The 15,247-nt window shown below is 40.7% G+C and overlaps 1 protein-coding gene across 1 annotated transcript in view; it reads right to left on the minus strand.

The window, feature by feature from the left end:
- Positions 1 to 513: 513 nt before the first annotated feature.
- Positions 514 to 15,247, minus strand: part of LOC141781529 (interferon-induced very large GTPase 1-like) — a 30,612-nt gene continuing 15,878 nt past the window's right edge. The window contains exons 9-13 of the mRNA XM_074657351.1: positions 8,818 to 8,926; positions 8,559 to 8,690; positions 8,277 to 8,311; positions 7,761 to 7,943; positions 514 to 6,809 (exon numbers count right to left, since the gene is read on the minus strand). Of these exons, the coding sequence (XP_074513452.1) occupies positions 2,016 to 6,809; positions 7,761 to 7,943; positions 8,277 to 8,311; positions 8,559 to 8,690; positions 8,818 to 8,926 (5,253 nt within the window). The 3' untranslated portion in view covers positions 514 to 2,015. The remainder of the gene's footprint in view (positions 6,810 to 7,760; positions 7,944 to 8,276; positions 8,312 to 8,558; positions 8,691 to 8,817; positions 8,927 to 15,247) is intronic.

Below are 15,247 nucleotides of genomic sequence, written 5' to 3' on the forward strand. Positions count from 1 at the left end.
AATTTGGATGGGAAAAAATTCATAGGTGCTGAGGGAACATAGGTCTGACCCTCATTGGTTCCAGACCAATCATAGCTTACCATCTTCTTTCCTTTGTTTTACAAAGGAGCTCTATTTCCCCTAAACCTTGTGACTTGGAGGAAAACAACAATTGTTCCTCCTTGCAGCACCAACAGCATCATTCTTCTTTTGCTTAGCCATATTTACAGTCGTGCATGGAGGAGCCTCTATGCTCCTATTGGTCAACATTTGGAACATGAATGTGAAAGGATATTAAGAATAAAAAGGATGAATTAACTATGACTAAAACTAACATGAACTTTTGATCACAGGACTAAGACTAAATCTAAAAATACTTGACAAAATTAACATTATTTGTGATTTTGGGTTACATAAATAAAATGCACTTGATTTAGTATGTGGCAGATCTTAGACATATTTTGAGATTGGGTCAAGAGAACATCTGGTCTTCTCATAATGCTCATTAATGACAGACGAGGCATGAACTCCATTGACTGATTTATTACAGAAAAAGAAAATATCCCATTTTTTTCAATAAAGACAGATATTTCTGTTAGTAATTATGAATATCAATATACTGTAGCAATGACAAGAGTCTAATAAATCAAACAACAAAATCAATTCCAATATTGGCAGTAGTAAAAAGTAACTGTAATAAGATAATTTAAAAAGAGATAATATAAGTAATAAGTATAAAAATTGTTGAATACGCCAAGAAATTCAGAAAGATAAAGCATTGTTCATCAAATTATTGAAGAAAAAAAACATACAAAATAGTACGATGAAAATGTTTGTGTAAAAATGATTTTCAGATGAGTTGCACAACAAATATCTAAATGGTTAACAATAAAAAAAATCCATTCTTTCTTTTTTACATAATGTCAACTTCTCACAACTCTTTCCCTTTTCGTGTAACTCGACAAGTCTCAAATACAAGTTTCATGCATTTTCATAATCAACACTTCATTAATTCAATGACAGGACATCCACCTTATAACTAATTCTTAATCTATTGAAACATTCTTTCAAAACCCTTCAAAAGATAGTTTACAAAAAATACATTACAGAGATATTTATATACAACTTTAATCAAAACTACAAAACTTGTGTTGACTGTTATGATGCATTTTAATGAGATCTGTATTATAGAAAAAAAAAGTGAAAATTAAAATTACAACCAATTATGGCTGCCATTTCTTATTCTGAATGAATTAAACTATGTACACGTCTGTCAACATGCCTCAGCTTAAAATCCTACATCTTTATTTGCTCTTTAGACTGTGAGAAGAACATTTCATGCATCTTGTATTAAAAATACACATCTTTGGATTAATGAAGAATAAACTTCTCACAACTCATTTTGCATCTTGATCAACTTTTTTTAGAAAAGCAAAGAACTTACAGTTTCATGTCATTTCTGTTTGATGAGATTTTCAAATAAAAGTATAAACGTAAAAACAAAAGTCAAATCATATCTTACATTCCCGTTTTTAGAGGAATGAAAATGTCTCCATAATATCTGAAAACCTAGAAACTTCTTCATTCCTTCTTTTAAAAAATGTCCTTTAAATATTCAAAGAAAAAAACAATCATGCATCTTAATCATCTTGTAAAATAATAATAAAAAGAATATTTCTAATTAAACAAAAACCTTTGATGAATTCTGATCGTTCTCATACTTTTTACAGTCGTCGTTTAATGGCTAACAGACACGTCATTTGTAATTACACATGTTCTCCTTTGCTTTAGGACATTTTCAGGAATGATTACTGCTTAATGTTTTACTGCAACTCAATCTCTCTATACATAAAATAATTAAAATACTATTGATTAAATTATAAACAGGTACTGTTTCAGTCATTTTTGAAAGGATTCATCCTCATCATTGATATTGTTGCACTCCTTCAATCAAATCAAAAATGATTTCTTTTGAACAGTTAAAGACACTTTGGGCTTCTGTCACTTTGAGTAGAGCTTGGTTGTTTCTGGTTCACTCACAGGTTGTACATTTCATCCAGACTATCAATAGCTTCCTGTTTACTGTGGTCTCTCCACTCACTGGGAATTTCCCCTCTGCCCTGGAATTTTAATCCATAATGGTCTTCCAGTTGTTCTTCAAATAGACATACAAACCATTTCCAGTATGTCAGCTTTGATGCATCAGGAGTAATCTCCCATGTAGCATACTCCTCTCCAGCAGTTTGATACAGTTTATAAGGAATGCTCTCATCTGAATCATGACGTGGACGGAAACTTCCATCACTTGCAACTGATGTTGTACAGAAAGAGGTGACCAGGTTCACTGTGCCTTCAGTGTGCCATCCCTTGATCCCAGCAGGGCGATGAAATGGGACATTGTGTTTGTCAGGACTGTGATCTTCCAGTGTGTTGATACAAACAGCTGCACAGAATGGACACTTTACCCAGCAGCAGTTACACAGCTGATCAATGAGGATTTCATCAGGCTTCATCCTGAATTCCTTCATCTTATCCAATGAGAGGCAGCTCATCTTCTTTATGACCGATTTAAGACCTTTCTCTATCTCTTCTTTGAGAAAGTCAAATCTGTTTATGTCACTGAAGTTTTCATAACAGATGGTTTTGAATGTTAACTTATCTTTTAGCAAACTGGAAAATTCCTCCATCCACATGTCCAGGTCTCCTCTCTGAGTTTTGACTTTCTCTGTTGCATCAAATAAAGCTTGACTCACAAGATTTTTGATGTCTTCAACATTTTTCTTGAGTATGTTCTGGGCTTTATTTTTGTTGTCTGTGAAGATGTATTTCTGTACTTCCTCCTTTATGAAAGTCTCAACTTGTCTCCTTGGGTGTTGGATGTAGGTGATAAAACCATCAAACTCCTCTTTCTCTGCGAGCGACTTCAACATGTGTTTCTCCAGGTTCAGCCTGTTCCCACTGAATGCTGGGAAACTGCACCTCATCTCTCCAGCGAGATCAATGGCAGTCTTGTTACAGACGGCCTCAACAGAGGAACTCTTCAGTTTCTCACAGATCAGTTCTCCAAGCACAACAGCAGACGAGTTTCCTTTGCAGAAGCTTCTGAAGATGTTGTAATATTGCATTTTCTTGCTTTCTACATAAGCGAGTGCATCGTTGTTCCCTTTGAATTTCTTGTGGGACTCTGAAAGCCATCCCCCTGCTCTGTGAAACACATACAGTATGAGATCAACTGTAAACTCCTTCTTCAGAGCATATTTCCTCTTTGATTCAAATTCTGTCACCTTTTCTTTCACATGGTTGGCCACTTCCTGCAAGAAAGTTGATTTGTAGCCTCTTGTAGCTACAGGTTTGCTCTTGATTTCATCAAGGGACTGTTTTTCAACATCATCAATGAAGGATCTGATCAGTTGTTGTTCTTCAGACTGAAAATACCCCTTAAAGGTATATTTTGCTTTCGTCATGGTTTCTGAAACACGGTCAAAGAAACCTTTTTCTGTGTTACTCAGATCTTGGTGCTTGGTGAGAGATACATAATGAACGTAATCTCCAACCTCTGATATTTTTTTGAATCTGCCACTGCTTTCACATTCAGCTATGAGAGGCCATTCAAACCCAAGCTCCTGAAGGATAGTTGACTGATCTTTTTCATAGTTGATGTGCTCAATAGGTTTTATACCTGCAGTTAGTTCATGAACCAAGCCACTCCAAACAGAGTTGAAGTGCTTTTTAAGTTCCTCTTCATCTTTTGCCTTGTCCTTTAACCGATGAGCGAGCTCTTTGCTCTTTTGTAGCAGCTTGTTCTCAAACTCTTTCTTCTTATCATCTAGCTTTTTACAAGCGTTCTTCTGCTGGATAACTTCATCCAGTCTTCTTTTAACTGCTCTCACTTGCTCATCATGAAACTCCTTGATTTTGCTTTCGAATCGTCCTCGCCACTGAACCAACATTTCTTTGTCTCTGTCATCATCAAAGTATGTTGTCATTGCTTTTGTGATTTCTCCATAGGTTTTGTTCATTTCTTTATGGAGATGATTGAGCTCGACTTTGTCAAGTTTTCCATTTTCAATTTGGGTATGAAGCCCATTCTCAATGGTCAACATGTTGCTCCTCAGGTCCCAGGTCCAGTTCCCATACTGGATCTCAAGTTTTCTGTATACTGCAATTTCAAGTGTGTTTTTGAAACTGAAAACAAAGTGTTCGTTCATCAGGGCTTTCCACAGGTCCTGGATTTTGCTTTTGAACTGTGAGAGAGTAATCCCAGCAGACTGGGAAGCTTTAGAGAGGATGAGGGTCTTCAGCTCTTGGACGCTCTCACTATAACCTGGATTTGGAGGAGCCATAGGTGGACTTCCCTCCCATAGCTGGGCAAAGTATTTCACATCTTTCTGCACATCAAATGCAATGACGTCACTGAAGCACCCAGCATCACAATCCTCCTCTTTGGCTGCTAGTGAGGCCATCTTGTCCAGTTTTTCTTGCAGACGTCTCTTTCCATCCATGTTTTTCTCTGCAGCTGCAATATCTGTAACATTCTGGTGAACGAACACACAAGTTGGAGAAAGTTTGATTTTCTTCATCCTCATGAAAGCCTGAACAACAATCTGCAGAACATCTTGCATCTCAGCTGGATTCTCTCCAAAGATGTTGATCAGTGTCATATTTCCCAGACCAACAACAAATGTTGCCAGTTCATTGTCGTGCTGAAGAGTGGCGTTACCTTCCAACTCAAGAGCACGCAGTCCTTCCGTGTCCACCACTAGGATGTAGTCAAACTGAAAGTCTTCTTTGATCTCCTCTGACACTTTGACCAGCTGCATGAAGGCCCCCTTGGTGCACCTGCCAGCACTCACTGCAAACTGTAACCCAAACATGGCATTCAGCATTGTTGATTTTCCACTGCTCTGTACGCCCAAAACTGACAAAACAAAAACTCTCTTGTCGCCTAGTTTCTTGATGACTTCATCTAAAAGTCTAGAGATCCATGTTAAAGGTACGTGACCTGCATCACCATCCATCAGCTCCATTGGGTGTCCTGATATCATCAACTCTGCAGCCAGCTCCCGGTATTTAGACCAGTCAGTCTGTACCCTCTTTGTTCGTTTCTGCAGAGATGCATGGGCTTCATAGATCTGTCCCATTTCTCTAAAGATGTGCTCCAAGCCAAAAGTTGCTGACTGTAGTTTGGTTGATATTTCATCAAGCTCAGTTTGCTTTCCTTTTAACAGATCAGATTTGTCATGCTTCTTCTTCAAAGCCAAGACTTCAGTCCACTTTTCATCATAGTTTTGGAGAATTGAAGAGAGATCGTCTGTGGAGAGGGCATCTATTAAGATCTGAGTCCATTTCAAGAAATAGACTTTGTCTGTTGATGGCAAAGATGAGAGGCTTTTAATGAACAACTTCATCAGTTTACTGCCGGAAGCAGTGTGTTGTTTTTGTCGTATTTGCTTTAATTTATGTCGCTTTTCACATTTCTCCTTCTCAATGTGTCCTTTCAGGTGATACAGTTCTTTGTTTATTTTGCACCACTCATGCCACAGTTGGCCTTGACAAGGCAGAAATGTATCTTTGATCTTTGACACATCCATCCCCTGAAGCAAGTTTACTACTTTCATAGCAGCAGATTTTCCTTTTCGGCAGACTTCATCATCTTCATCCACTCTGATTCCAGAGACCTCAGCCATGGTTTCAAGCTGGAAGGATGCATGTGGTCCAGACAAAATGTTTCCAATGATTTTTTTCAGTTCTTCAGAAACATCCGAATGGCTTCTGTCCTTCAGACCCACTTTGTATTTTCCCTTTTTTGTCTCAACAGCACCACAATCATTATCAGCAATGAGAATAATGAGAGGCTTCGGAGACTTGTAAAGGGCTGAGATAACTGCAGTACCTTTATCATCTTTTTCGAGAGTTGGAACAAGAACAACATTGACTGAAGATCTGTCAGTCAGTATGTCACGCTGTTTTTCAATGGACAGAGCATCACCATGAAGATTACAGAAGGCAATGCAGTCAGTGAAGGCATCATTGGGTTTTCCAGCAGGGCAGTACCAGGCAATCTCTGCCACACCATCCATCAGATGTCGAGACTTGGTGCTACCTGGGCAGTTTCTGTGGAAGAAGGTGTTGTGACGGTCGTTGATCAAAGAGTTCATCAGCTGAGATTTAGACAGAGATAGTGAACCCAGGCGGAGAAATGACACCATGGGTGTCTCTGCTTTGCAGATGGGCATACTCTTCATGGTGACAATGTTTGAATTGTCTTTGATTTCAGATATCTTCCATGTTTTTCTTATTTGTCTGAATGTCCACAGAGGACAGCCAATATCCATTGTGACTGGGTCAGGAACAAGCAAAGGTAAGGCGTACTGACATTGTGATAGCTTTGTAATCATGTTCTGCTTAAAGAAGCTGTCTGAGCAGTGAAATACTGCCATTTGAACATCCATTGGATGCACATGAGTCTTGAGTTTTGATTGGTCAAACTCTACACTGGTGCTGTAAAGAGCATCCAAGTCATCGTCATCTGTGTCAACAGTGTCAAACACTGGAACAGGATTTGAATGGCTCACCTCAGGACTGTCTTGTTTTACAGGAATATATCTGGCTCTGTAGTCTAACATCATCAACCTCTGAAGAAAAGTAAGAGCGAGATCTTTCTCAGATGTGTCATGATCCTGTTTCACAGGTGGACCTACTTTAAGAAAATCTGCTGGTGACAACTTCTGTTGTTGTTTGTCTTGAAGGTGAAGTCTGCCAAGCAGTGTTTCAGCTTCTCTTTGATATTGTTTCTTCTTGTTGATCTCTTCAGAAATCTCCACTGACTGCTGTAAATAAGTAAATAAACATTTAGGACTGACAATCGATTGAAATATTTAATCACGATTAATCACATGATTTTCCATAGTTAATCACAATTAATTGCAAATTAATTGCACATTTATTTGTTCAAAATGTATCCTAAAAGGAGATTTGTCATTTATTTTACACTCTTATTAACATGGGAGTGGGCAAATATGATTGCTTTATGCAAATGTATGTATATATTTATTATTAGAAATCAATTAACAACACAAAACAATGACAAATATTGTCCATAAGCCCTCAGAGGTACAGCAATTAGCATAAAAATATGTGCTCAAATCATAACATGGCAAATTCAAGCCCAACAGGCAACAACAGCTGTCAGTGTGTCAGTGTGCTGACTTGACTATGACTTGCCCAAAACTGCATGTGATTATCGTAAAGTGGGCATGTCTATAAATGGGAGACTTGTGGGTACCCATAGAACCCATTTTCATTCACATATCTCTCACATACTGGCCATGCCAGTTTTTCCTCACCAGCCTAAGTTTGGAGCGTTATTTGGCCTCCTTCACGACAAGCTAATACAACATGGTTGTACCAAGGTATTCCTTAGGTTCTAGTTTCATATGATGCCAGTATTTTCACTCTAGCTACAACCTAAAAATCAGTTGCGTTAATGAAATTAGTGGCGTTAAAACAAATTTGCGTTAACGCATTATTATCGCGTTAACTTTGACAGCCCTAAAATAAACGTATTGTATGAAAATGATAATGTCACACAATGGGATATAAAGTAACTAGTCATAAAAATGTAATGCCTAAATTAAATTAGGAGTTTCTTACCTTATCCATGTTTCCACTCGTATCTAAGGTACCGGCAGTAGAATAATGAACTGTATTATAAGAGGGTCAGACCAATGTACTTGTAAACCAATATATTTTTCTTACTATAAATAATGTTTGTTTTAAGCAATTTTGAATGTCATCAACTGAATTAGCTCTATTCTTGATTTTTTTCGTGTTATTGTAGTATTCATTAAAACATTACCTTTCTCAGTGGTTGCAGATTGTACAGGCTTGATTTCAGACTCTCCTCCTTTGTTGTCATCATTCTTTGAGTGTTCAACATCATCAGGTTCATTCACTGGATCACACTAAGAAAACAAATCATTTCATTTAACATCAGTTACTCAGGTTTGAACCATGAGAGAAGATTCAACAACACACAATAGTAGATCAATTCAGAGAACAACGCCAAAATAATAATATTTTAGTAAGAAGAAAGTAAACTCTTCTGCAATTATTTTCAACTCATCCATGTGTTCAACCAGATGGTTCACGGAGTTAAACTCTATTCAAGTCTAAACTGACAATGCAAACAAACAGCTCCAATCTTCAGCTAAAACTTGACCTGAAAGATAGGCATAATTTAAAAAGACACCGCTGTATGACAATGACTACTGAGGTCTACAATATCTCACCTTTACCTCTGTTTCAGCTGCAATCTCCTCCAGCTCGTCTCCTGAAGGGTAATATAACAGCATGCAGATTGTAGGATCAAACAGTAAATAAAAAGTTTCGGGTCAGTTAACCATTCCCAGTTTATAATATTTATCTGCAAAGTTTCTTTGTATATATGAAAAAGTGCATTGTTCAACATGATGTATGTCCTCTACACCAAATAGACATAATATGTGTTTTATTTTCATTATAATTATCCAGATTTTGCAGAAATGCAATACAACAAAAAAAGAAAATGTAATTCTCACGTTCTTTGGTAACTGTTGAAACGGTCTGAGATGATGAACTTGTGTCCTTCTCTGCATCACTCTCCTCCATGGACCGCTCACTCATGTTACTGCTGCTTTCATTGCTGAGCTCTTTAACTCCGTCAGCCTCTCCTGTTGAAGGGTCAAAGCCAACAAATATCACAGTTAGTTAGTTCCCTATTTTATTGATACCATTGAATATGAAATATAATTTTACTGTAAATATCTGTTACAATGAAAATGATCTTTAAAATGGTACCTTTCTCATTGGTTGCAGATGATAATACAGATTTGATTTCAGACTCTCCTCCCACTCTTGTGCTGTCGTCATCCTCGTCCGAGTGTTCGGCACTATTCACTGGACCACACTAATAAAACAGACAATTTTATATGTCATTTAGTTAACCAGGTTCTAACCATTGTGATTAAGAACATGATCAAAAATACACAGTGGTGGGGGTCACGTGATGCGGTCATCGTGAGGAGTCGTTTTTTGCCGACCTCCCGTCACCACCAGATACAATTTACAATTTAAAGTTACTTTTTGACCCAGGCTGGACTTTCTAAAGGTGGCTATCTATGTATGAACATGTCCGCTTCTGATCCAAACCAAGTTCAACGTGATGCCGTGGCTAGAACTCGCTCAGAGCTGAAGAAACTCCAGACCACTAGCATGGACGCTACAGCTAACGTTAGCCAGCATGGCGCCGCCACCTGCGAGGAGGAGGGCTTGGCTACTCTCCTTGCGCAGGATGTCACACAGAAAATCAGCGCCTTAATGGATCAGAAGTTTACCGAACTTCATCTGACTCTGGAAGGATTTAACAACCGTATCGAAGGCAACACCAAGCGCTTAATGGAGGCTGAATCACGTATCTCAGATGCTGAAGACTTCGTGACTTCATTGTCTAACAAGATTACGGCTCTAGAAAAGGAAGTGAATACTCTCTCACAACGAGCCGAGGACAGCGAAAACCGCAGCCGCAGGGAGAACATCAGGATTATTGGTCTGAAGGAAGGCACGGAGGGACAACAACCAACTTAATTTTTCGAATCATGGCTCCCCAAACTACTGGGTTTGCAAACCAAACGAGGGACGATTAAAATCGACAGAGCGCACAGATCCCTCGGCCCTCAGAAGGAAAAGTATACAAGACCGGTGATCATCAAGCTGCACAATTTCTGCGACAAACAGAGGGTCATGGCTGCAGTCAAGGAAAAAGAGAAGCTTCTGTACAACGGAAACCAAATCTACATTCGCCAGGACCTCTCGGTCCAGGTGAGGCAGACCCGACGGGAGTTCAATGATGTTTGCCAGCGTCTCATCATGCGAGGGATACGCTTCCAGATGCGCTTTCCAGCCAGCCTGTGCTTTTCATACAACAACCAGGACTACACTTTCAAGTCTCCACGCAAGGCTTGGGAGTTTGTGAAGGTCTGGGACAAATGAAAAACTTGGTCAGGTACAACTCCGTCTCTTTTCCTGCTCTCTGTGGGATGGGGACATGAAGGAATATTTTGAACTAGTTTAGGGCGACTCAGCTGTCTCTTGTACATATTCTAAGCTTCATACACCCGAACATTATACACGTTTCCTATACATCCATGAGCGCACACACACATTCACATTAGCTGGTTGTAGAACCCTGTATTACGCACATGCACACAATTACGCACGTAAATAGTCCCGTAGGCTACAGCCGAGCGCACGCTCTGGCAGATAGACACTCTTTATAATATACCCAGCTCTCACGTGTTATTTATATTCTGTTTTGAGAAAATAACGGGGTCAATACTTTGTTTTAAAACGGTCATTGCATTTCTTTTTTGTTTGTGAATAATTTAATGGACTGGATAAAGTCAAGGCTGACCTCAGTTTATTATGATCTTGGCCCTTGATAACGTCTTTTTCAGTTCATGTGGTGTTTCTGCCATACATAATCTCTCCTTTTGACAACTGCCTGTTCTTTTTGAGTTGCATAATTAAGACCTTTAAAATGCTGAGTCGCCCACCACCTTTTATCTTTATCTTTTTTTTTTTTATCGCCACACTAATAAGTTGTTGCCTCTAATGATTTTTTTTTTTTTTTTTGTATAACACTGGAATGAGTAATAATTAGTATAGCCCTATACTGTTGGACAACTGTACTTTTCAAGGTGGTAGGTGGCGGGAGGGTGACAGAAGTTGATCTGGATCTTTAGGGGTAAGTTATGGGATCTAGATTTCTCTCCTGGTTTGGTGGAATGTTACTTCTCAGCTTCACGCACCCAAATGTGTTCACCATTTGTGATTTTTGTTGTGTTTTCTTTGGGAAAGTGTTCGATAGGCTCCAGCTGTCAGGCTTTGTTTTTGAGGGTAATGTTTTGTGTTTTATTTTTTGTTATCCTGTTCCATTGTTTTCAGTTTTCTCATGTAATAAGATGTTCTCTCTCTCATGTAAGACTAGATCTTATCAGACTTCTCATCTTAGTTTGGGTTTTGTAAACCCATTTGCAAATATGCTTCCACCCATTTACCTTGTTAGTGGTTGTACTTATGAGTGATCTCAAAATTACCTCGCTAAATGTTAAAGGTTTAAACCATGTCGTCAAGCGCCAAAAGATTCTTACTTTACTAAAAAAGGAGAAGTGCCACATCGCCTTCTTACAGGAAACCCACCTGTCCGATCTGGAACATATTAAATTACATAGAAATTGGGTTGGGCAAGTTTTTTATTCCTCCTTTAAATCCAACAGTCGAGGTGTGGCTATTCTCTTACATCGCAGCCTTCCTTTTACATTGGATAGAACAGTAACCGATAAAGAAGGGCGTTACGTGCTTATTTCCGGATACATCTATGGAGAGCACATTTTACTGGGTTGCATTTACGCCCCCAATATATATGAATCTACCTTTTTTCCCAAACTTCTGGCAGACATGTCTGACTTTTCTACCTCCTTTACTTTGATAGGTGGTGACTTTAATTGTACCCCTGACTCTACTGTCGATCAATCTCCTCCTAGGCCTATTCCTTCTCGCAAAAGTCTTAAACTGGCTGAATTTTGTACTGACTTGGACTTGAATGATGCATGGAGAGTTCTTAACCCAACAGGCCGGGACTATACCTTCTTCTCTAAGCCTCACCAGTCCTTCTCTAGAATTGATTTTTTCCTTTCTTCCAGGACACTTTTAGATAGAATTAAAGACTGTATTATAGGAAATCAGACTATATCTGACCACGCCCCTATCAGCGTAACCATTGGTCCCCCGTATAAAGACCCCTCTTGTAGACACTGGCGCCTGAGCCCTTCCTTATTAAGCACCCCACCCTTTGTTGATTTCCTTAGTAAAGAACTTAAACAATTCCTTGCTGAGAATAAATCACCTGAAGTGAGTTCTACTACTTTGTGGGAGGCGGCTAAGGCTTACCTTCGTGGGGCTATCATATCCTACACATCAGCACAAAAGAAAAAGGCTCTCAAAACCCAGTTAGAGTTGGAGAAGAAAATTAAGGAGTTGGAGGGAGAATTTAAAAGTTCTCCATTCAGGTCCATTGGGGAACAGTTGGATGCTACGCGTTCTGCTTTAAATCAACTGTTAACAAAGAATGCAGAGTCTTCAATATTTTTTGCAAAACATAGGCTCTATGAATCAGGTAATAAACCAGGTCGCCTGCTGGCCCGTCTGGCCAAGGGGGGGAGCGGTTCAACCTCAATATCGGCGCTCCAAGACACCAATGGAGTTAGATGTCACAAATCTACTGAAATAAATAAAATTATGAAGGTTTTTTATCAGAAACTATATTCATCAGATGGTCTCACCTCTGAGGAGACATGGGGAAGATTCCTTGACATAATAAAATTACCAACTCTCTCAGATGACCAAAAGGAAGGCTTATGCAAACCAATCACAGAGGAGGAGGTTCTGGAAACTATTCGGGTACTTAAAGGAGGGAAGGCGGCAGGGCCTGATGGGTACTGCCCAGAATTTTATAAAAAACTAGGGAATATCATAGTAAGCCCTCTTACAGACATGTATAGAGATTCTTTTGAAAATGGCTGCCTCCCCTCAACTCTTAATCTAGCTAATATCTCCCTTATTCTGAAGAAGGGCAAACCCCCCGACCTATGTGGCTCCTATAGGCCTATTAGCCTTATCCCGGTAGAAAATAAGTTGCTTACTAAACTACTTGCTAGGAGGTTAGAATTGCTTCTGCCCTGTATTATTAATCCTGACCAGACGGGTTTTGTTCATGGGCGCTACTCACATACAAACATTAGACGGCTGTTGAATATTATCCAATTTACTAACCATTTTAAAAAGAAGGCCCTCGCCATTTCTTTAGATGCCGAAAAGGCGTTCGATAGAGTTGAGTGGCACTATCTATATGACGTCCTTGAGAGGTTTGGTTTGGGGGGGGATTTCCTTAAGTGGATCCAAACTATTTACCACTCCCCCACGGCCTGTATTATAACTAATGGTCTGCGCTCGGGCTCCTTCCCTTTGGAAAGGTCCACACGCCAGGGCTGCCCTCTAAGCCCTCTGCTCTTCGCCATCGCTCTCGAGCCGTTGGCAGAAGCCATTAGATGCCATGGAGATGTGAGGGGTATAGCTGTCGAGGGTACCACTCACAAAATTGCGTTATATGCTGACGACATCCTTTTATTCCTTACCTCTCCTGAAACTTCTGTTCCCACCATCCTAGCAATAATAAACGAATTTAGCTATATCTCAGGCTACAAGATAAACTTTAGCAAATCCGAGGCTATGCCCCTGGGCAGCTTCAGTGATACCAGCATGTTAGTAAATTTCCCTTTCAAGTGGTCCACTGCTGGTTTCATGTACCTAGGTCTAAAAATATCGCCAGATAACCACGACTTATGGAAATTTAACTTTGCCCCTGTACTTAATACAGTGAAACAAGATCTGATTCGGTGGCATGATCTTCCGCTTTCACTTATTGGTCGTGTTAGCCTGATAAAGATGAACGTACTCCCTCGACTTCTATACCCTCTACAAATGTTGCCATAAACAGCCCAAGGAAGATGCGTTGGAACTTCCGAAAAGCCAACTGGACGAAATTCAGTGAAACTCTGGACCGGAGTATCGTCACCATCCCACTCCAAACCATCACTGTAGATGAAGCATACAATCGCTTTTGCAGCGCCATCTACAAAGCTACCCACACAGCAATTCCACGAGGCTACCGACCCCTCTATGTCCCATGCCTGGACGGAGAAAGTGCTGCCCTCCTACAAGCCTACAAAACATCAGGGGACCCCGAGATGGCAGACCATCTCATTGAATCACTATCTACAGCTCGGCGGAAAAAATGGGAGGAGACTGTAGCAGACCTGAATTTCACCCGCTCTAGCAGAAAATGCTGGAGCCTCATCCGCCGCCTTGGTGCTGCACAGAAACCACCTACCCAAAGCCGACCACCTGTCACACCCAATCAAGTTGCGTCCCACCTACTGACTATTGCAAAAGCAGCAATTACAACTGAGCTAAAGGCACACAGAAAAAAGCTCAGAGAGGAAAGCAACCCTGAGCCTTTTGAGGTCGCTGAACTGGAGAAAGTCCTGCAGGGCCTGAAATGTGGAAAGGCAGCAGGATATGATAACATCTCTCCAGAGTTCATGAAACATCTGGGCCCCCGAGCTCTAACCTGGCTGACCCAATTCTATACCAGGATAATACAGTCAAACTCAATCCCAAAGAAATGGCGGTCAGCAAAAGTAATTGCCATACCAAAACCTGGTAAAGACCACAAACTACCAGCAAGCTACCGCCCAATCTCTCTACTCTGCGTCCCTTTCAAAATCCTAGAACGCCTTATACTACAACGCATATCTCCAGGAGTAGAAGAGATTCTTTGCGTAGACCAGGCCGGTTTCCGCAAGGGCCGCAGCACAGGAGAACAAGTACTGGCCCTAACCACCTTCATCGAAAATGGTTTCGAGCGCAAACTGAAGACAGGAACAGTATTCCTCGACCTCACAGCTGCCTACGATACTGTTTGGCACAAAGGCCTCCTGCTAAAACTCACAAAAGCACTCCCTGCCTGGGCAACAGCAACAATTAAAACTCTGCTAACTAACCGGAGGTTCAGAGTTCACCTTGGACAGAATAAGAGTGCATGGAGAAAACAGTCAAACGGGCTCCCACAAGGGTCAGTCCTCGCCCCAACCCTGTTTAACCTTTACACAAATGACCTACCCACCACTAAATCCCGTAAATTCATCTACGCTGATGACATCTGTCTGGCAACCCAAGCACCAGACTTTGACTCTCTGGAACAGGTGCTCACGGAAGACCTCGCAAAGCTGGACCAGTACTGCAAAACCTGGCGCCTAAAACCAAGCCCCGCTAAAACAGTCTCCAGTGTATTCCACCTCAACAACGCAAAAGCTGCTTCAGAGCTAAATATCCAACTCAGCGGACTTAAGCTGAAGCACGCCCTCAACCCAACTTACCTGGGAGTGACACTTGACAGGACCCTATCCTTCAAGGAACACCTGAAAGGAATGGCAGCTAAGGTGAAGACTAGAAACAACCTGCTCTGTAAGCTCGCTGGCTCAAAATGGGGGGCAGCAGCCCCCACATTGCGCACCTCGGCACTGGCCCTTGCTTACTCTGCAGCAGAATACTGTGCCCCTGTTTGGTCCAGGTCACCCCATACACACCATGTGGACACCCAGCTCAACAC

This window comes from Sebastes fasciatus, chromosome 13 (assembly GCF_043250625.1).
Source record: "Sebastes fasciatus isolate fSebFas1 chromosome 13, fSebFas1.pri, whole genome shotgun sequence".
Lineage (NCBI taxonomy): Eukaryota > Metazoa > Chordata > Actinopteri > Perciformes > Sebastidae > Sebastes > Sebastes fasciatus.